Genomic DNA, 23,651 nt, shown 5'->3' on the forward strand with positions numbered 1-23,651 from the left:
TTATGTAGTTGATGGAAAAGTGAGAGTTTCCCTTTAGCTGGTGTGGCAGTAATCGTCTAGGTGGTCGGAAACTCATCAAAATGTCTTTAAAAATAACCTAAAATTCAAATATACTGTATATGCTTATGCAAATAGTGGTTGTATGAACTATATAATATCTGCTGTTTCTTACACATATCAAAATATTGCCAAGTAAATACATTGTTCTATATTGAGCAGCTAGAATAATTTTATTTTTGCATCAATTCTCATCATGTCTTGTATGATAAACATTCAGCGTCAAACTTTCTTAATATCACAATTTATTCATTTTTCAACCTGTCATCAATACATACTTCAATAGAAAATTCCAATCCAATAATTTAAATAATTCAAATCTGGCAAACTTGCAGTAATTTCAGTAGTATCTGCATGTTTTCTTTTTTTTTCTCCGTCATATGTCATCTTTGTTTTTCTGGAACTAATTTAACTAATTTATAACTGAAATTGAATTTTCTCTTTGTGTTGCATAAAAAACACAAGAAGGAAGTGCAGTAATCTCAAGATTACTGCAATCATGAGATGATTGTGAAGAGAGACACGTGGCCACTAAAGCCTGCCGTTAAACAGCCACAGCTCAGGTGGAAGCATCTATTAACATAATACTTTTAGTTGTACAGAAGCAGAAGTCTTGTTTGCAGCAAGTCATGTTGAGGACAAAGCAGAGTTTTTTTGCAGGGGTGGAACTACATACTTTCTGAGGTGTATGTGAACACATCATCTCCCCCACCGCCCCGCTCCTGGCCCAGGTTTAATATGTCCATACATCTCTCCCTTCTTTATACACTTATAAAATACAGTAATCCTGTTATGGAGCAGAATTTCAACTGGGCCAATCAGAAAACAGGTGGAGAAGTTGTAGTTTCAGCAGTGGTAACGTAGGAAGTGTGAAGCCGTTCAGTCCGTGTGTTGGCCACGTTCCCATGGTTCAGCTCTGCACTTCTCCCTTTGAAATGGGGAGGATGGTTGTTGACAGCACTGGCAGTTTGCGGTAAGCTTCATAGCCTCCACAAGGTTTGCCTAGATGTTGGGTAGAGTTTAAAGCTTCAGAGTCCACACCTCCAGAGAAACGATATTGAGAAACGTTATTGGGAGTTATCATTTCTCAATAGCCAAGAGTTTACCTAGCAATTGGTGTTACTAATAAAAAAAGAACCAACACAAAAGTAGCAACCCCAGTCATCACTGATTGTGTGAACTCTGCACATACTTCATGCAACCTGGATCCTGCACCTCTCTTCTCTTGCTCAAGTCTCTGGGACTTTGACTTTTAAATGAAATGCAAACTTTAATTTAAAGGAAGATTTGGGACCACGGAGTAACGGCCTAAACCGCAGGTAAGAAATATCCCTGATGTTGGAGGTAGGGATATGAACTTGCAGCAATGCTGCACAGCATAAAACACTGCATTCCTGGTATTCTGGGCCCTTTTTTATCTCTTGGAACTCATTCAATTTGTTTACTAAAAATCAAATTTTACTGCTGATGTATAACAAAAGGTATAGTTTAAATTTCCTCCTCTCTGCTCCTGCTCTACATTCATGATGCCTCCTTTTCAACTCTGACTGAAGACACTCTGTCTTCCCAAGACAGGTCCCTTCTTATAGACGGCTTCACTGTTGCATCTCCAGTCTGTTGTCCAAATCCTTGGGGGGAAAAAAATCATTGTTGCTATAGTAACGCATCACAATAACTTTTCAAATGTAAAAACATATGAACAAAAATCTTTCCAGCTCCTCACCATCCAAAAGCAGAAGGAATGAGTTTCCAAAAAGCTGTGAGTCTGATGGATGTGGATCAGCTGGGTGAGAGAACCGAGCCTAAACACTGAGAAACATCAGAGAGAACACAGAACAGAACCAAACCCAAAAGAATCCAGGAAATGGCTGCCCTGTTTGACTGTTGCCTAGCAACAGGCTTAAGCATTTCATCAGCGAGTTTAAAAGAAGTTTATGAACTTTGAAGGATTTTAGAAGATGCAGCTCAACAAGCAAATGAACGACATGGACGAAGCGTACAACCGTCTGTGAAAGTGAAGACTCAGGCAAAGAAGCCAAAACTCTGGCGATAGAAACTGTTTTGTCAGCTGAAATGCCAAACGATCAGGAGGAAAACATGGAAGAAATAAAAACGGTTTCTCCTGAGGTATCAGAAAAAGCAGAAGTAGTTGCTGCTGAGCAGGACATTTCAGAAGAACAGAGGAGCCCAGCAGAAAAGATTTCATTGTGGAGGAGATTCAAAAAGGCGATCACTCCATCATGTCTGCGGCAGCATAAAATATGAACATGTAATAAAGGACTGAGCATAAAGAGGGAAGAGAAAAGCAGCTGCAGTAAATTTTAACATGGGCTCTGTGATTTTAATTGATCAGAGTTGAGGGGTGACAGAAGTCTGTGGTTAGTTTGGGTTGATTATTATAATCTGGCTTTATTTAGTTGTTGTTTGTCCAGTTCAGGTGGTTTTAATTAGTTTATATTTGCTCATTTTTATTAGTTATTATTAGTTAAATATTGCTTAGTTTTAATTGTAGTAGTATTAGTTCTTTCTAAAAAAAGTAAGGGCTGCACGGTGGCACAGTGTCTCCGTGCATGCATGGGTTCTCTCCGGGTGCTCCGGCTTCCCCCATTCAGTCCAACATCCATGTTCATCTGTTATAATCTTTATCTCTGGTTCTAAAATTGCAACCAATTCTATATTGGTTGCAATTGTGTATATATATACACTGCTCAAAAAAATAAAGGGAACACTTAAACAGGTGTTTAACACTTAAAGTGTTCCCTTTATTTTTTTGAGCAGTATATATATATATATATATCCTCCATTTTCTGTTTTATTGTACCACTGATAGCTTTTTTTCCTACAGCTCCATCTTTACCTTGTGAAGTGCACTACATGAGACGATTAAAATTTAAAATAAAGAATAAAACTAGCCTTAGTTCGTTCTGGAAGGGGCACATGTCCCATTGACCCGTGTGGGAGGGGCGGTGAAGGAGCGGAGGGCCCCTAATCAGTCCCGTTCCTCTGTTATTGATCATTTCATACATTCACAAACAATTGTTAAATACAGAATATTCCTACTAAAACAAAGTGTCCCGTGTTGGCGCCCTCTCTAGTGCAGCGCCCCTATGCCTTGCATACAGTGCATACCCATTTTTTTGCGCCACTGATTTTTTGTTCCACTTAACTTTTCATACCATCTAGGAACATTGAGCCTTTTTGTTTGTGGTCTACCCCTCTTGTGGAGGGGGTATCAGTGGTTAGCTATAGAAAAACGATCAAATCAGAATTTAATCAATTATTGTGTAGGCCATAAAAACACATAACATTGTTATGAAAATCGTTCTTTGGTGCATATTTTCTTATGGTTTGGGATTTTTTTTTTAACCCAAATTTAATACTCCAGGAATTGAACTAGAGCACAAAACTGTTTTACACCTACACGGATTATATACAAATAATATCGGTATTTAATTCAATTAAATCGTTTATAAATCTGCCAGAGTAAGACCATTCTATCAAACGACCCAGTCTGGTAGGATTTAGCTAACATTTGGAGCTGATTATTAGCTTACAGTGGACTCCAAACCCACCGTCTCTGTATCTCTCATTCTCTCAATAGTCAAAGTTCATCCAAACAAACTCTTTCATCACTTCGGGCTGATAGCTAAAGCGTGGTAAGTACCAGTATGTCGTTTTAAATACCAGACTGGTTCCATGACTGTGCAGTGAAAAGCCTAGTAATGACCAGGTGGAACTAATTGCTCTCGAGACAACGTCTGGTCTCCAGGGAGACAGGTAGCCTCCTGGATATGTGTTCTCATTTATGCTAACGTTTATGTATTTTAGTAAGGTATTTACGTTCTAAGAAAACGTTACATGCTGGGCAGGTGGTAAGATATATATTTTATATATATATGTATATTTACGCATTTATTTTTAGACGTTAGTTGAAGTTTGACATACACTGAGCTACTCCAGCACTCTTAACTAGCAAAACTAAGTCGCAGTTAGCACCGTTTGTATTTTCACTAACGGCTGGAATTCACCGTGTTCGTTGTAAGCTAGCGGTAACCGCCGTCCCGCAACCAGTAACGCGTCTTCCTTAAAGTCAAAACCTTATTCTGTCGTAGGAGTACGACCCGCTGACGACTGCAGTGTCCAAACCAGCCGAAGGAGGAGAACAGACAGGGTCAGTCTGTCAGGTGTTGGCAAGGTTTTGATCAGAAACCGACTTCTAGAGAGAGTTAAGATACAGCAATAGAGTTTCATGTATGTCTTTTAACTACAACCTTTAAGTAATAGCGTCTTCTTTACAAAGTGAGTCTGTATACAGGGAATTCTGAGTAATCTGTCATTGACTATAGTGACTAAATAGGGGATCCAGTGACTGATGACTAAGTGGAAACAACAAACCATGCAGGAATTTAGATTTTTCTACTGTTTAATATCCAGATGTCCTGCTTTGGCCTTTCACAGCCTTGAATATTTCTATGAATATCACACAAACTGTACCTTGATCCAGCCTCAGATACACAAACAGGCTGGAGTCTATTGGTCAGTCTACATCTCAGCCTAAATGTGGTTGTAGCATTTAGCTCTGTGCCCATTTATCACATCTAGATAATTTTTTTATGTTATCTGAAAATTTGAGATGTTTGTGTAATTGTAATTTGATAAAATGGGCTCTGTGTTGGGTAGTTTTTTTTTTTTTTTTTGCCTTGTGAATATTGTATGAACTTTATTTTTAGGACTCTAAAGTGAGACATATTCTAGACAGGTCATCAATTCATCACAAGAGCAGTTAGGGTCATCTTGTGCGGCACATTGGCTTTCCAACTGTCTTAACCTTTTTGTATCACTCTAGTTTGTTTTGTCCTGGTTTTGAACCTGAGTGAAGTTGGCCACCCCACCTTCTTCAAATCAGACAAAATTAGTGTCAAATGTTTGTGCTACATTTGTGCAGCAAAAAATTGTTTGTGCTGCTGTCATTTTAAGAATATTAAGAAATGTTTCTAGAGGTCATGAAAGGTCAACCAGCCCACTTTTTTTTCTTCAAATCAGAGAAAATTGGTGTTAATCAACTTGACTATGTTTGTGCTGGTATGTGCAGCAGAATTTTTTGTTTGTGATGTTTTGAAGATATTGATGAAAGTCTAAAGGTCAGTTAGATTTAGTAAAGTGGGGATAAGAGGGAGTGCTGGTTGACCTTTTGACCTTTAAACTTTAATTGTTGTCTTAAAAGCCAAAGCAGCACAAACAAAACATTTTGCTGCACAAACGTTTGACACAAATTTTGCCTGATTTGAAGAAGGTGGGGGGCAGCCTCACTCAGGTTAACAAAATTGCATCTCGTTCTACTGCTTTTTGTGGTTGTTTACTTGTTTAGTTGATGTTTCATTTTTTTGACAATGTTGCATATTTTTCCTTTTTTTTTTAGATTTTTATTAGATTTTTTTGCTCATCAACTTGAAGTATTTTTTTTCTTACCTTAAAGCAGCATTTCCTCTTAGTCAAACTTTCCAGTGTCTTGTCATACAGTTACAGTAAACTATTTGTGGTGCATTCAGTGGAGTCCTTTACACTGAATTCAGACTGACGGATGGCTTGTGCTAATTTTACCAGAATCTCTTTTGCCCTTACCCAGAACTGCTTTCCTGTGTTTATATTTTATCCCCGTTTACCTTGAATCCAGTAGTTTGACCTGCTGCCTCTTTGTGCAGCAGACTATCATCGTGTCAAAGTTGTTGGTGGCTGCTCCCGTTACTCATACCACCTCCTTGAGTGTTACAGATTATGTTCAGCTACCCATGCAAAGACAAAGGCACTAACTTTGATTCAGCTCAGTTTAATGATTAACCCAGGTACAAGGTTCTGCTATATGCAAGTCACATTTGTTGCAAATTAATTTGAGGTGTACATGAAATATAACTTTAACAAGCCAGATAAGGTAGTGCGTATCACATTATCAATTATGCCTGTCCAACGTACAGGTCAGTGTGTGTTCTGCCTTACTTGGTTAATATTGCTCAAAGGCTTCAATTACATAACCCTCCCATTTTAATAGGATTTCACAGGACATTTGACATCACAGCGATCTGCGGAGATCAACTCTGTGCAGTGATTTATATGTCATCTTGACTCATGATTGGTTCTTTGGGTCGTCTGGCTTTATATAGATTAAGCAGAAATAGTGAGGGTCTTGTGGAGTGGGGTCAGGATCAAATGACAAGCTGTTTCTGTTCAACATGAATGTTGTCAGCAAGGGCTTTGACAAACTTATCAACTGTACTGACCGCAGTTTGTGTAATGCAATGTTGATTTTATTTATTTATTGTTTTTTTTTTTTTTTTTTTAACTTTTTGGATAGTTATGATGCGCAGTGGCAACAAGGTATTGTTTTCACAGGAGGGCGGAGTTGCTTAGCAACTCAAAAACTTAAATATCTGAACTGCAACTTCAACTCCAAATCCCACAGGAGTTGAAAAGGAGGCTTCATGGAGAGAGAGAGAGAGGTTCAAACCATCTCTTGCATCTATTACAATGGGCAAGGATCATTTCTCCGACTGCAACGTCTTTATCTGGATTTTTATTCATACGACCAGAAATAAATTCAAAGAGGAGAGGCAAAAGCAACTAGGGTTGATTAGCAGTGCCTGCCAGCAACTGATGGGCTCATCCAGGACATGTTACTGTGGAATATTGTCTCTGAACTGTTGGCATGTCATGACAGTGACGTCGTCATACGGCAACAGTCTTCAGTCACAGGATTTTTCAGAGGTGACGCAAGACTGACTGCTACCAGATACCCTTTCTGCCAACAATCACCGTCCACAACTATCCAAACTTGGAAGATAAGAGTTACAGCAATTTTTAATTTCTCCTTTCGGATACATAAAATATTATTGACCTGAATTGAAAAGGTGAGCTTTACTTCAAATTCCAGTGCGTCATTGGTGGGATACAGTGGCTGGTAGCCTTCCTGCTCCCTTCATTTTGTCCCACACATGAAAAGCTGCCTGATCCTTTCCTTCATAGCAGAAAGCCTTTGGCTGCTCAGCAACGCTGAATGCCAACTCCGTCTGGCTGTCCACGGCCACTCCCCTTTCAGTAGGATAAGGTGACATGTCGCCTCGCTGCTTTTGTAAGCGTGCAACCCAACCGGAGGCACAGTTCCTAGCTGGACCTTGACACGTGTGTGTGAAGGCAGAGCATGGAGAAACAAACTTCCTCTTGATGTCTTACGCAGGAGCTGCTGGGAGAGCCTGCAGAAGGCCCGCATGGAGAAAATGATATTGCTGAGGAGGAGAACAAAATCCTGAACTAACAACTTCACAGAGGGCTCGTTCACGCAGCTTTTGTTGGTATTGATGCACGGCTGAGTTTGAACACAAGGCAAGAGGGCTGATGGGATGGAGGCCGACTTGCACCGATGTCTAACCAGTTGGCTGAGTTTGACGTTTGGAAGGAAAACGGGGATGGAGGACTCTCCTGAAACAAAATAAAGTGTGAATGTACTTTTGTCCATGTCACTGGACGGAGAGAGGACTAATGGATTCTGAAGGTTGGTTCGTACTACTCTTAAACACTCTCACTGAAAATGAGATTCATTTTTAGCAGTATTTTTGTTTTAGTGCTGTACAGCTTTGATCCCTCTGGCTCTGTTTTCCCATAAACAGTCAGGACACACAGTCTGAAGTTGCTGTTCCTTATGTAACACTCAATGCTCATTTACATTCTTCACCAGGACAATCACTGCTTCTTATCAGCATTTCACTTGGTGATTATATTACTTTGGATGGGTAGTCCCTGCCAAAGTTCAGTGTGTACAGCAATTCTTCAAGGCTCTATGAATTCAGACTTGATTGTAAAGTTTGTAATGCACAACAAAGTGTGTTTCATGGATGGTAAGTCTAACTGATAATTACTCTATAAGGAATAAGGAGTTGTATAGGTTAGAATCTTATTTTTTTTAACTTACTGTAGCATTTTTACATTTTTGCTTTAACTCATGTTTTTTTAACTATATGCTGTTTTTTGTTCTCTGACTACTGTTACCAGATATTTTATTTGAAGATTTAGTTGGCAATAAATATTTTATGAAAGTAGTTGAAAGCTGTTCAGTGTCATTGCACAATAACAGAAAATACTGCAACTACAAAGAGCTGCTTTGATGTAACATTTAGTTACTATTATATTTTCAAAGAAAGGCATTCACACTGTGCTTGCTGATAATTTATCCCATCTGTGTATGAACTTTCACAGCCTTGGAAGCCTTCATATGACGAAGAATTCAGCTGCCATGTTGTTTAAAGGACTTTCATTCATTGTTTAAATACGCTTGATGGTTACATTAACCGTAATGCAGTTACAATAATAACTTTTAGCTTACAATTGTGTGACCTTAACTTGGCTGATTCTGTATTTTCTTCAGTGTATGTGGGTTTATACAACTCTTCTTTCACAATGTTAGACCTTAATAAGCAATAAAGCAATAAATAATCCAAGTCATTAAAGGCAGAGCCAAGCATTAGTGGATTGCCTTTGAAAAAATGGACGTTTAAGTTTTAATAAATAGGAAGAAATTTAAAGGGAAGTGCCTGATTTGTACATTGAGCTGTCCAAGATTTTAAATATTTGTATTTGGATAGGTTTAAAGTTTTTATTTTTTTTAAATGGTAAAGAATGCCCTCAGTCTCTCTAGTTTTAATGTTTTCATGTGATTTGTGATCTGATCTCTTTACGCTTTCTTTGTTTTGTTTCTACAGTGGTGCCTTTGTTGGTTCTGGCAAGCTTTGCTGTCCAACCTGCTTAAGCAAACACAATAGTGCTACAGCAAAGCTATTAAGATGTCAACTTCTCAGACTGAACGGCTGCTGGCCTAATAGTTTATTTAGGGTCAGACTTATTAATAATTCGCATCTGTTGGCTTACTTTAGTTTGCTTGCATTTGATCAAAATTGTTTTAACAGGAAGTTTAAGTATTTGCCATAAAACTATATAAACTGACATCAATCATAGTTCGTTCCAATTCAATTGAGGTTTGGCATATCAACACAAATCTGGGTATATGTCATGACCTCTTACTTTGAGTATTTTTGTAAAATTCATAAAAAGTATATTTTTAAGTGTTTAGAAAGAAAGTGACATTCCTTTCCTTTTTTTTTTTTTATTTTTTTTTTTTTTACAGATGTTCAGACCTGCTCAACAAATGTGATGGATTACAGGGGTGTTAGCCAAAAGACTGAACTTGAATCCAGTCCTGACTCTACAATGGAGACATTTAATTTACCAAGTGACCCCTTTGAGAGCTCAGCAGATACCCCACCGAGAGACGGGCAACTTTCTGCATCACCCGACTCCGACGGTATTTCCAGCCTGAGTGAAAGAGAAGCCAGAGGCTCCCCTTACATCAACACAGACCACTGCCTAAATGAACATTCCTCTGTGGGCAACAGCCACACTTCCACCTCAGCACAGCAGGATCTTCTCACCGTTGTAACTTCAAATATGAATGAAACATTTATTAACTCACCCGTAAATAGAAGTCCGAATTCCCAGGACAAAAGTTTGAACCATGCTCATTGTGGACAAACTGGACCTGAGACGGATGAGAGTTTTAGTAAACATGGAGAACAAGATGATAAGAATGAGGAGATCACCTCAAACGTGGCTGGAGGAGAAGGCCAGTTGAGTTCAAGTGACCCTTCCTGTTGCAGATATAGTGGAAATGGGCACATTTTACTAAGCTCTGGAGAAATGGTGGTGAGAAGTTGCATTTCATGTCTGGAGGATCAATCCCTTGTAATATTCTCCTCGATGGAGGATTCAAGCGTTTCTGCTACTGCAGGCACGATGTCTTTGCCTCTAGAGTCTATCATGCCAGATGTTTGCAAAGCATCCGCAGAACAAAAGACCAAGGAAAGCATGGGACATCCTAGTCTTGGTGTGACTTTCATCCAGGCAAACAGTTTGGAGAATCTCACTGAGGAAATTGATACGTCAGCATTCAGCTCCCATGTACCACTGCCAAGTGATGGTGGTCTTTTCTCAACTTTTATTTGTGAAACACCGACCGACCAGACAAACCAGGTCAAGTCTTCCGGTGCTGACGCAGAGCTTCTGCCTCAGGTTACAGAAGAGTCTACTTCAGAACTTGGCAAAACCTTTGGGTCCGCTGCGTTAGGAGTGCGGAACAGCGATGGCGACATTCAGACGTCCACTCCGGTGCAATGCATTGCGAGCAAGATGCTTAACTTCTCCTACATATCTCCTTTCAATGAAAATGTTAACAGCCCAAGTTTGCAGCTTGAGAAAAGGGAGCAAATTTTTGTTGCCTCTAAAGAGCGTCCGGTTGCAGGAATCACACCATCAATCTGCAAAGTCAAGAAAACAGAATTACAGAAGGTTCCCAAATCCGACATTGATACTGTGAAATTTAAAGATTTAACTAGAATGGCACAGCAAGCAGCTGTACCAGGCACTGATAAACTACAAAAGACCCTGCAGGTTAAAAAAAACGATGAGGTTAATAAAAAAAACACTTTTAGGTTTACCACTGCCAAAGTTATGGGCAGAAATACAGGCGCCTCTTCTACCTCTAAAACATTTGATCCTATTGGACAAGTTAAAAGAGCTACTACTTCAGGACTAACTGGCAAATCTTCACATAGGTGTGATGCAGTATCTTCACCTGATCTCCATCCAGCTGTCCAAGAATATGTTCCAGTGGTCCAGGGCAGTGAAAGCAGCTTTGAAGGGATGCCAGCAACCACCAGCCAAGTATCCAAGGAATCGGCACAACATGGTGGCGACCTGAGCAGTACTTCAGCTGCAGAAATGTTGTCATCTAGACAGAGCCAAGTGGATCCCAAACCCACTCCAAAGAAGGGTGTTTCATACAAAACTGTGGTCAGCTCAGGTTCAGCTGCAGGTCAAAACAGGATGTGGGCTCGCCGCTACGCTGAGGGTTTGCCCAAAGACAAGAAAGCAACTCAAGGGCTTGCGTCTGGTTTTCCAGCTTCTCGAGATGATGGTGGCAAGAACTCAACCAAAGCAGGCAATCCAAAGTGCCCTTCTCAGCTTAAACATGTTGAGGAAGCAAACAGTCCTGCTAACAACTCAAGAGGTTTAAAGAAGATCAGTTTGGTGGTGAGTGGATACCCGGACTTGAACACACTGTTTGAACAGTTTAAAAAATATATTTTTTTATGGGTTTTACATTTTGTTTTGTTGTTTTGTTTGTTTTTTTCTTCTTTCTCCCAGGCAGAAGCCAGCAAGTCAGCAGGAGCTCAGCTGAATGAAAATAAAAGTAGATCTCAAGATCTTGGTTCTCCCAGCCAAGGTAGAGGAGCACTACTTCCCAAGCCTCCCGCTGCCAGTCCCAGACTGACCCCTCTGTCAGCCAGGTCCAAATGGGGAGCCCTGGGAACGACTGAGAGGAGGATCACAAGAACTGTTGGGAAGGCCCAAATAAGCACAAGTAGCGAAGGTAGGCTTATCTTTCAGTTAAATTTATTTATTAGTCCCAGAAAAACACTGGACAGTACTGAGCTTGTGGTCATGCTAGGGTAATGAGTGAGATGGGTTCAAGTTAAAGATTCATTTTTTATACCTTTTATTCTCCAAGTGATTCATGCTAACTAAGTATATTATTTAAAATGTATTGATTTCAGTAATTTCTTATAAATAAAAAAAAAGGTACTAAAATATTACATACAGCTATGGAAAAAAATTGAGACCACTTCAAATTATCAGTTTATCTGATTTTACTCTTTATAGGTATATATGTTTGAGCAAAATGAACATTGGTCTTTTATTCTATGAACCACTGATATCATGTCTCAGAAATTCCAAGCAAAAAGTTAGTGTGCATTTGCAAAAAAGGAGAAATGGTAAAAGTAAGGAAAAAGATGCAGCACTTTCAGACCTCAAATAATGCAAAGAAAACAAATTAATATTAATTTAGAAACAAAAATACTGATGTTTTAACTCGGGAAGAGTTCAGAAATCCATATTTGGTGGATTAACCATGAGGTTTTCAACGGGGTTCAGTGCAGAGGACTCTTTTTTTTAAATTTTTTATGTTATGTTATGTCCCAGAACTGCAAACTAGCAGAGATACACAGAAGTAGAAGTGGTTTAGTGCTTAGGCACTTGGACAACATAAAACAGGCTGAAACCCTTTAATTTTCTAAAATAATAATAATAAAAAAATTGGTTCTCAAAAATAACCAAAACATCACTTCAGTTGTGTCATTCTGTAATGACTGTGTATATATACAGTATACCTACTGTGTATATATATATATTGAGTTTCACTTTTTGAAATTGGTTACTAAAATTAATTGAGTTTATTGATACTGTAATTTATTGATAGACCTGCTAGTTTGGCAGCCAACTACAGTAAAGTTGAATGAAGCAGGCTGCTGTAGCATGGTCTCGCCATCAGATGGTGACGTTGAGCACGTTCTGATATGAGCTCAAGCGGCTGCACCACTTTAGAAAACAGTGTGGCATTTGATGGTTGTTTATGTATGAATTTTAGCTGGAGAGTTTGTTTTTTGGGGTTTTTTGTTGAAAATCTTTGTCATTTTGTGTGTTTTTCATTTTCTTAATTGGGTACCAGGCAGTCACAAAGCCGTGGGAACAGAGGAGACATCCACAGGCATTAAGCTCCATCAAAATGCACCCAAGCCTCCTCAAATGCCTGGTCGCTCCTCATTCATGGGCCCTCCCTTAGTTCCTGTTAGACCCCCAAGGAAGATCCCAGGTCTGAGTCAGGATTCTAAGAATACACCAGGTGAGGCTTATTGATGTGCAGAAATAAGAACAGCTACTGCAGGCTATTACACAAATGTGTAAAATCTGTTTTTAGTGTGAAGACCACAATTTTTCTTTTGCCCACTGATTTTACAGATGGAACATAAGGTCAATTTCAGGCCTTGACCTTAATATGAATATTTTTTTATATATATATTTTTTTCTTGTTTCTTTTTCTAAAAGATGTTTTAAATAAACTTGTCTCAAGGCCAGTAGTATAAAGCATGAGGACGTCTGTTATGCATTGGTCCTCTCACCCAGAATATTCAATAGACTGCAGCCCGCTGTGATTGGCTGAGAGAACCCGTACTCCAAACTGGGGAACCCCACCTTGTGTTGTCATGGCAACGCCCGCTGTTCCACTCTACTTAACACACAACGTAGCCTGGAGGAGTAAAAGCAGACACATTCAGACCGATGTTCTCTGAGGTGGACAAAGCGAAGTCTCCAAATTCTGAGCTGAAAACCTATGGATGGCTACACCGGACTTCGAAGCTGCACCTGGACTGAATCCCCAGCTCACATCTTCCATAACTCCTCTGTAGTCGGACAAAGCCATGCAGAATCCTGCTGTGACCTCGTGCTGCTGACGTTTGTGCTCATCGGATCCTATCGCCTCTGTATCGTCCCTTTGTTGACTGCGTTTCATGGAAACGGTAGAAAGCTTTGGAGACGTGACGGCAACTCACAAGTGGCTGTTGCTATTTACTGTTGGGTAGACGTGTTGCTTTCAGGTTTAGCAGAAACTGTAATTTTGCACTGTATGTAAAACTTTCATGTTTTGTTAATTCTTTCCCAGGCAAACGATAGTCACTATGATCAACATTATGTTCATAATTTTGTTTTTTGTTGATTTAATAGAATAGAATTTTATTTTCAGTTCAAAAATACTTCATTGATCCTAATGTGATTTAAAGTTTAGTATGATTATTGGCTTGTTTTAAATTCTGCAGTTGAAATATAAAATTTTTCTGAGTTTACATGCCCACTTTGTATTTAACCCATTCATGTCTATAATTATTCCTTAGTTTCCGGAGGAGCTGCCCAGAAATCAACACCACTTAAATCTTCTTTGCTGAAAGCAAAGCTTATTTCAGCTCCTTCAAGGAACAATGGATCAGGTAGGAAACTCCTTCTTATGGATCTGAGATCATATTTTACAGATTTTGTTAAAGCAATAGTTGAGGTTTTTTTAAAGTGAGGTTCTGTCAAAATGTTTTAAGCAGTTACTATCTTTCCTGAAGTAGATAAATCTCTTTGTGTTGCCGTTTAGCATAAATTTAGGTTATTCATTTCCGCAGGCTGGCATTAATGGATTATCCAAGAGTGGCTAAGATCAGATCAGACTAAAGAAAAGTCATAGTGTTTTGTGTAAACACTATTTTATGAAGCTTTTCAATGCCGACACATTTGCACCGAATGATCATTTAAACACAGACCTAGGAGGCAATGTGCCACAAGTGACATTGCTGTTTGAAACCTTTGCTACGAACACACTTTGCAAATCATATCCAGTCAGAGTAACTATATGATAGAAAGGTAAAGTGATGTTAAAAGCAAAACATATGTCTCTGTTTAAACGAACACAATTTTTCTAGAACTGCGTCACTCAGAGTGGCAGTATGTTGGAGCAGCTCTCTGACTTCCAGTCAGATTTTGCTTTTGAATTTTTGAAACTTTCATTCATGCAATTCTGACAGAATAAATGCTTTTTTTTAAACAACCGTTCCTTTTGGTTTTGGATGCTGTGCAGCTGAATTGATTTTTTTTTTACTAACAGTTCTTACACTTTGCTCATTTGTTATGATGCGTAACCTTAGCAACAAGGTGGCTTATAACAGAAGGCTGCTGATTAACATTGAGAAAGCTGAAATGATGCCACAACTGAAGCCAGAAATCCCAGTGGAGGTTAAAAGGAGATGCCGTGGATGCAGAGCAGGAGTAAAGAGGAGAGAGAGAAGGAGGAACTTCAAACCATCTCGTCCATCAATCATAATAGGCAACAGCAGATTGTTAGCCAACAAGCTGGATGAACTTCAAGCCCTGACAAGGACTCAGCAAGAGTTTAAGCAGAATCGTATCCCTGACTCCAACGTCTCTATGCCAGACTATCTAAAAATACGAGCAGACAGAGATTTAAATGGCAGAAAAAGGACAGGAGGTGGATTAGCAGTGCTTGTGTCATCCAGGACATGTTACTGTGAAGTGTCTATTTAGTCCATTTTTATGTAGATAATCATCATCATCTTCTGTGTAAATAACCATTCGAAGTAAAGTTGAGTATGGTTTAAAGGATCATTTAATGGGAGTTATGAAAAATACACTTTCAAGACTGGAAGTTGTCCATTGTCGTAGTTTATCTTAGACTGGCTGTTAGATTCTGCCCCTGGGACAAACTAATCTGGAGTTTTACTAAATAAAGATACTAGGACAGCTTTCTACCACAGGTAAGACATCAAATGATTGAAACTTTTTAACAGAACACAAACTTTAAAAATCCTCAACCATTCCTTTTGAAATAAAGTCTCAATTTATACAAATAGGCTAGCATAAGTCCTTTCTTTTCTTTTTTTGTCTTTTTTTAACATCTTCAATTTAATTTTTTATTCTATCCGTATCAAACAATGCTCTGAGATTATAGCACATGATGAAAACATTTTAATCATGATTTGATTGTATCACTTCCATCTCTGTTGGCCTGTTGATGTTTTTCCTCTTGGTAGTTAGTTCAGCTTTATAGCTGCACACAAGTGTCAGTTCTCAGTGTTGGAGACCAGCATTTTGCTTCATGATGGGTGGGATTAACTTCAACTTTTTCTCCCATGTGGATCTTCTTCTTGTAGCAACCTTGACTGCAGCTTCCACAAGCAAGGGATCATCAAGCTCTGCAGGCACTCCACTGAAAAAGACGAATTATGGAAGACTTGTTGCACAAACGTATTGTGGAACTGGTAAGGTTTCTTTCGTTACTTTTAACCATGGCAACATCGCTTACTTGATTTATTTCAACACTCCTTTAAAATGTCTTGACACAAGAATCGATAATCGTTTGGGTTCTTACGCCATCTTGAAAAGCCTAAAAACGTTTGGAGTTTACATTTGCAGTCTTTTAGGACTGGTTAGTTTGGGAGATGAAGATAATAGGAGCGTGGTCAGTTATTTGCATTTCCTGATGCATTACTTTATCTACAAGCTAATATGTTTTTCTTTTTTGTCCTTTTTGTACCAATTTTTATTGAAATTACATCTTTTTATTTGTCATTTACCATATTACAAACTGAGATTGTTTAAGTCAAACTCTGACCATGTTGATTTTTGATTTATTAAATGAAAATCCAGTGATAAATGTTGGCTTTTTAGAAATCAAGTTGGGCCATTTAAATGATTTTAACACTCTTAGTTTAGGAACCAAAATTTCACTTTAAAATCTCGATTGGATTCTGGTTTAGATGCTAATCAAAGTATTGAGACTGCTATTTTAATAAATATGTACAGAGTAAAGCTGTCAGTATATCATGATTTTAAAAATCTGTATTTCTAAAATACAGATTATTTAAAAAATCTGTATTTTAAAATATTTTTACAAATATTTAAAAACAAAAAAATAAAAAATTTGTAACTGTTGAATATCATTACTGTGCTGCACTGCCCTATATTAAGTCATGTCAACATTTTTGCTGTTTTTATGATCTCTGAAACATATTGGTAATAAAACCTGACTCCCTAAGTACTTTGAGCTCAAAATCATGCTATTCATTCTGGAAAATTACAATGTTTTCAAATTGAAGATTTCTAGAAAATCTGGATCAGTTTTTCTATGTTCTGTTTCATGTGAACATTTTTGGCTAGTGATGAATATGAGGCATCCTTATTGCTTTTTTTAAGATCGTCTTGTCTATTTCTCACATTTAGTTTTAGTCACCTGACAAAACCTGAGCAGCCTGTCGGTTCCCATTCCTCCTGGTACGAGAGCAAATTGAAATAAATGAGGGAAATGTTCTGTAGCCAGAGAATTACATACAGTTGTTACTGGCTGCAGCTCTTTTGAGCGCTCCGCCCACATCGCCTGCCCTCTCTCCTCTCTCTCTCTCTGTTCGTATCCTGGCTCTGCTTCAGCACCACCATCATCCTGCTCGGAAATGCAACTCTTAAAGACTCATGTTTTGGCAAAAACTGAAGCTTACAGAATTAAGGGATATATATATTTTTTTTTATTTGCTTGTTTCCCTACATCACATCTATGAGCCTGGGCCACAGCGGCTGGACATCCTTTATGCTCTCAGCTGGGAATTAGTCTTCTAACTGGGAAGGCGTGCCATGCTGAACTTGGGTGCCCTCACTTTTTTCAAGTCCGTCCCTGTGGAGTAACTATTGCAACTGCTGTATGTTTTTATTTAGTTACTCTCTTCCTGTCCTGATCAGACTCATCTAAAGATACTTGGAGCTTCCAAAGCTGCAAGGATGAGGCATCTACATTAGGACAACAATTTAGATTTTTATGTTATTATTATTATTGGCTACAAACATTGAATTATTTGTTTTTGAGCCATGTTATGGTCTCCAAAGCTCTCTCTGTCAATCATCCACGTGTGTCTTACCGCCAAAGGCTTACTCCGAAACATTCAGCTGCTGTCAGGATGCAGGAAAAGCCCTGTGGTTTTCAAAGCAGGTCTGTCATTTATATATATACAGTATGTGTTTTTTGTTTTTATTCCTGTAGCATTACTATTTTTCTCTCTCCTTTCAAATATAGTTAACTGTTCCTTCAGGCTATTTTTAGTAATACGTCTTGATGGTTAGCAAAGCAAGTGGTTCAGGTTTCATTTACTTACCTCGTTCAGCAATACCCGCAACTCCACAGAAGTATATTTAGATGTGATGGCAGTTTTGCCAGCTGTAAACAAACATGGTTGACTCTACTGAAGGCATATTGGCATTCTTGGTTGGTTTGCACAATTTTTTAAGGCTCAGTCTTATGCAGCTATCAAGCAAACTCTCTTTATTTCCTCACTATAACAGAGTACTCTTGTTTTACTCGGTGCATGAAGGTTATTTTGATCCAGGTCACTTTGTTGTGATCGGTAAGCAGTGTTCTGGGAACATGGCGCAGTAGTAAATCAATATGTTGCTGCTTTCATAATAATCAAAACAGTCCTGAGGGCAGACTGCAACCTCGACCTAATAACACAAAAAAATCACATTGACAGTTAGAAATAGAATAGAAACGGCCTTTATTGACCCATAAAAGGGGCAGTCAGGTGTACGGGCAGCATCAGGAGTAGGTTAACACACAAAGAAAAAAATGTTCTTTAAGTGTTAAAAATAGTATATGAAAAACAATGAGAAAAGCAATAATAATAAACATATACTGTACAAGACTGTAACAGAAAATACTGTGCAATAAAAATATCTGACTCGTGATCCAACTGAGTCGGATAACGTTTTCCAAAAGATGTACAGAATATTTACAGTACATTATATCAGTGCAAAAAAAAAAAAAAAAAAAGCATATGTGCAATAACAGCTGGTATGTTGTTTAAAATGAGTAAGAACAGAGTAGTTAAATGTTCATTTGGTTATAATAAAACAGTAAATTATCTGCAATGGAAAACCCTTTCAGAGAAAGATGCTGATATCTATGCCTCTTCTTTAAGTCGTAAAACATAAATTTGTGAGCCAACTTGGAGAGTAACGCGGTGCTAAAGTTGCACTTATTTCATACAGTGGCCCTCTGTTTAAATAAATCCCATTCTGTGCAGAGAATAGATATCAGTAACTGCTGCCACCAAGCACCATAACAAGTGTCCAATTGTGAGGGATCTCCTCACCCATCATGCTTTGTGCTGCGATGTGATGTCTCTGAACAGTGCAGTGTCGGTGTGCTGACTTGACGCTACGTTTTCAAGTTGGAGACATGCGACATGTCTGAAATGAAGGGGCAGCGTGTTTCGTCACTACTGTCTGGACTTTTAGAAAGACAAACTCCTGTCGTTAAAGAGAGACTCTGTGTTTGCTCAGATTTGTGTTTTCTAGAAAACAAAAAAATGAACAAAGCCAGTGATGCTTCCTCTCAGACTCGTTGTGAACACAGAAATATTTCCTGCCCATCTTTCTATTGTTACACTTGTTTGAAGAAAGCAATGAACAATAGAGACCTTATAGAAGCTAAAACTAAAAGTAGGCAATCTTGCGTATGTCTTAGATTGAAGCTGGACTACTTCTCAAGATCACTTCTGAATAATTTAACTGGTGACGCCATAAATTATTTAAATTCTGCAGTGTTTTATAACATTCACCTGTGGTCTTGGATAGAAGCTCAAGCAGTTTATTTTTATATCGGCATGTCACTTCACTTTATGAATATATTTATGAGAAACGTGAAAATCTCTTTTGGGTCTAAATTTCTTAGTTAAGTCTGAAATAATTTTGTTACTTTTAAGATTGCAGACTAATAGAGATCTATGTATCATTTCATATTTATACAGTGTAAGCACGGGATACCATAGAGGATTTTTGATTATCTTGCTGAAACTTAAATGTGCTGATGTACAGTATCTATTTACTGCAAGCTGATTTACTCTGAAAATCCAGCAGAGGGCAGTGTAACGTCAAGGCCTGCAGAAATTAGAGATTTAATTTAGTGGGTTTTTTTCTGTTTTAGATACAGTTGTCTAACAAAATTGTGCAAAAACTTGATCTAAGGATATAAAGAATTAATATATAATGGGAACTTAGTACGGGATGTTATCTGGAGATAGGCACCAGCACCCCTGCTGATCCCACTAGGGACAAGGGCGTTAGAAAATGGATGGATGGAACTTAGAAGCTTAACGATTAGGGACACGCTGTGTGTTTTTATTGGAGCAAAACCATTAATTACCAGATGTTTTATATTCATGTGTCAGAATAGAAAGATCCACTGAGTGAATTGTAGTAGAGTCTGTTAAAATTCAGAAACTCTTAAATCAGCAGCTCGCTTTCTTATTTTGCAGAAAACACAGAAAGATTGGGGGGAGGAGTCTGTTTACCAAAACATCCTACTTTTACACACTCATTAAACCAACAGTGGAAAAATGTGCTCAGTCCCTAAAAGAGTCCAACTCACAACACTGGTGTTGTGTAAACAGCCTTATGAAGTTTATCTTTATCATGAATTCAACATTTTTATGACCGTTGTTTTTTTTCCCTGTAAATTAACAGTAGCCACACAAATCAGACCCGTGTAAAACAAATAAATGTTACATAATCAGAGTTGGGTAGTAACTAGTTACATTATCTCAGTTACATTTACTTGAGTAACATTTTTCGGAAAAAAGTTACTTATAGGGAGTATTATTACTAGCCTGTACTTTTTACTTGAGTAACCTTATTATGAAGTATTTCTACTCTCACTTAAGTTAAATGTCTGGCTGCTCTACCCACTGTGAGAAGCGTCACTGAATGAAGAACAAGTTTGTTTGAACCAAAAATTCACCAGACACAGACACACGCCTGCAGTTTTTGTTAGAAGTTTTGTACATTTTCTATTGGAAAATTTTTTTCCTTGACCTGAAAGTATTGTTATTATTTGAAATTATTTTTTATTTTGGACTGTAAAATACATAACATTTTGTGAAAATATTGGTGTCAGTCCATCTGATTGTGTAATTTTTAAATATTAAATAAATGATATTTTGATCAGTTACTCAGTACTTGAGTTGAGTTTTTACCAAATACTTTTTACTCTTGAGTAATTTCTTGAGCAGCTACTTTTGTATAAAAATATGCTGACGTTGTGCTGCTCTCACTTGAGTAGACGTTTTGGTGATACTACCCACATCTGTACATAATAAATGAAAGCCAACATCATTTAAAAACTGTTTTCAGCCACGCAAATGAAATTTACTATCCATCACATTTATAAATAGAAACTTACCAATGTTATGCTTGTTAAAATATGGTTAAAAATGTCAAACCAACTAAACTGGAAGGCAGTGATAATTAGTGAGAGATTCTGTATTTGAGATAAAACATTAATGGCAAGATCGATTATAATCATGCAAGGAGCAGAAAGCTACATGCATGATCAGTTTATCGTCGTCGATAATAAATCAGTGGCTTCAAGCTTTTAGTTCTGAAATAAAAATGTTTTAACAGATACATTATGGTGGTACCAGATATCCTCCTGCTCAGTCCATTTCACTTCAACTCGACTCATACAGGTTTGTCATCCTGTCCCCTCACTGGACTCGAGACGTGTGCTTTATGTATGCTGGAAGTGTTTTCTTCTAACTTCCATGACGCTCTAGTGCAGGTAACAATGTACTCTTCTTCAGTTAAATGGACGTCAGATGTCACGAATGTATTTATAACTCAAACCTAAGTCAAGCTTGCTGTAGCACAACCTCTCTAAAAATGTTGCCCTCGGCGACAGGTGCCTGGATTAAACAAAAATATGGAAAACTAGTTGTATTTGAGGGGCAGTACTGCTACCCATCAGGCTGAATGATCGGGCAGTGCCCTTCTGGATGACAGTAATCCATTATACCTGACAGAAACTCATTGGTTGGGTGACCGTGTGTGTGGGGCTATACTATACAGGCGGGGTTTGCTGAAGATTAATTGTCCCAACAACTCGTATGCTTTTACAGTGGACAAGAACAAAGCCAAGACCGTCTCCAGGCAGCATCAACAGCAGCCTTCCCAACGTGCAAAGGGCTCTACGTCTCGAACTGCGGCACAGGACGAGAAGAGAGAACGGACAATCCATCAGCTCAAAGGGCGCCTGACAGACAGCAACTGTAGGTTCCAGGCACTTGCCATCGTTCTGCAGCAAACTTTGGCTCGGGTGAGAAAGTTTATCAATTTTAACTCTAGAGGGAAAATGAAGCTTTTCTACATTAGATGAGTCTTTTATCAAAGACTAGGTTACATCTTACATCCTTGATGCCAGTTATGAGACTTAATATTTAGTAATTTAATTACTTTTATTACATTATATTGGTATGCAGCTCTGTAAGTTGATAATATAACAGAAATGTATTGGTGATTTTTTTTAATTGACACAAAAGCAAGCAATGCTGTACTGTTTGGTCTCAACAACATATACTTTTCTACCAAGTTAAATTACTAAAGCATAATGTAGCGTCAATTGTTTAAGGAAGGAATTTCAGTTTCACATCAGCTAAAATGCATAAACTGTACAGCTGTAATTTATTTAGAGATTCCAAATTACTATAAATATATATATTTTTTCTTTGTATGTTATTGACTACTGCTACAATAAAAAGTCACATTTCTATTTCTATTTTGTTGACATAAGGCTACACTGCAAAAATACAAAATCTTACCAAGACAAAACTAACTCACAAGTAACTTTTCAGCAAGATGTAGGAATTTGTTTTAAGTCAATAATTCCTTAATATTGAAGGGAAAGGTTCCAGTTTAATTAGTCAGATTATATCACTTATAAATGGAAAAAATCTTCAAGTGGATCTAGTACCTTTTCATCAATATTAAGGAATTATTTACTTAGAACAAATTCTTATATGTTGCTGAAAAGTTACTTGTAAGTTAGTTGTGTCTTATTTTAAGTGCACTAAGACATCTGCACTAGAAACTAGACCAAAAGTAATTGGTAAGATTTTTGTGGTTGTGTAGTGCACCAAATGAAAAGCAGACATGGCTGGATATTGTCCAGTCTTATAAATGTCTGCTTTTTGTCAGTCAACTCTGGACCAATCAAAGACAAATTTAGTTTGATCCATAGTTTGTTAATCTCTGCCAGGCTTTTGAGAGAAAAGATTCCCTTTACATCAAATGACTCACCAAAACCACACAATAGGTCAGATTTAAATATTTGAATTTTCCACATTTACTCACTATCTGACTTGCTTCTTTATTTTGCTACACCACATTTGATTTGTTTGTTTTTTAGTTTCTGATTTATGTAAATTTCTTCCCTGCTGATTTTATTTTGACGGTAGACCAATCCAGTTATCATCTATGAACTATAAAATGTTGAAAATACTTTAACTTTAGCTTTCCTGCCTGTAATGGGAGCAAAGATGATGTCCTGTCGTGTTTTTAAAAAGCGGTATATAAAACAATGATTTACTCGTTTAAGACAAAACGATTCCAACGCTGACGTTTTAAAATCTCTTTAGAATCTCACATTGGCAATTAGTTCACTTAGCTTCACGTGAATTTTTACTTTTCCTCCAAGTCAGCTGCTTTTAATACATGTAGAAATTGGATACAAAAAACAGTCAACACTGCAAAGTTCAGAACTGCAAAGGGGAGGATGGAAATGACCAGAACGCAGACATTTCTCGACATGTTGTGAAAACTAACGTTTCCTTTTAAACAGCCCTCTCTGGGACTGAAGTGACTAACTTTTAGACTTCTTCACTCTGTGACCTTGTCACTGGATACCCTTTGTTCTCAGCATCAACCAGCTCAGAGTGTTTCCTCACCAGCTGATAAATCAGTGCATCTCCTACTTTATTACGATCCCTGCACTCTGTTGTGATACGAGTCTGAATGATGATACTGTCTAAGAGACTTCTGAGCTGCTGTATTTTTAATGAATTTATATGTAAATTATTCATGTACTCCACCAAGATGCCAAGTGTTTCTCTTTCTTTGGAAACTATACAAAGCAATAACAGAAGCTCATATTTCAGACACCTCTTATGCTTATAGGGTTGATTCTCGTCTCAGAATGACTGATCTTTATAGCACAGCAGTGTAGCCGCTGTGGGTAGAGGCTCCTTTATCAAGACACTAGTGTTGTATGGTATGTGTTCTTGAAT

General features: G+C 38.0%; 1 protein-coding gene across 6 annotated transcripts in view; it reads left to right on the forward strand.

Moving 5' to 3' along the window:
- The first annotated feature begins 3,720 nt into the window (after positions 1-3,720).
- Positions 3,721-23,651, forward strand: part of mtus1a (microtubule associated tumor suppressor 1a) — a 30,673-nt gene continuing 10,742 nt past the window's right edge. The window contains exons 1-7 of one of the 6 annotated variants that reach the window (XM_028008836.1): positions 3,721-3,834; positions 9,227-11,187; positions 11,302-11,527; positions 12,662-12,838; positions 13,887-13,979; positions 15,702-15,809; positions 21,489-21,685. In XM_028008836.1, the coding sequence (XP_027864637.1) occupies positions 9,253-11,187; positions 11,302-11,527; positions 12,662-12,838; positions 13,887-13,979; positions 15,702-15,809; positions 21,489-21,685 (2,736 nt within the window). In that variant the 5' untranslated portion in view covers positions 3,721-3,834; positions 9,227-9,252. Of the gene's footprint in view, positions 3,835-7,196; positions 7,601-9,226; positions 11,188-11,301; positions 11,528-12,661; positions 12,839-13,221; positions 13,515-13,886; positions 13,980-15,701; positions 15,810-16,989; positions 17,528-21,488; positions 21,686-23,651 lie in introns of those variants that run through there. The other 5 variants (XM_028008837.1, XM_028008833.1, XM_028008834.1 and 2 more) reach the window with 5 other exon arrangements.

The sequence above is a fragment of the Xiphophorus couchianus genome, chromosome 23 (assembly GCF_001444195.1).
Source record: "Xiphophorus couchianus chromosome 23, X_couchianus-1.0, whole genome shotgun sequence".
Classification (NCBI taxonomy): domain Eukaryota; kingdom Metazoa; phylum Chordata; class Actinopteri; order Cyprinodontiformes; family Poeciliidae; genus Xiphophorus; species Xiphophorus couchianus.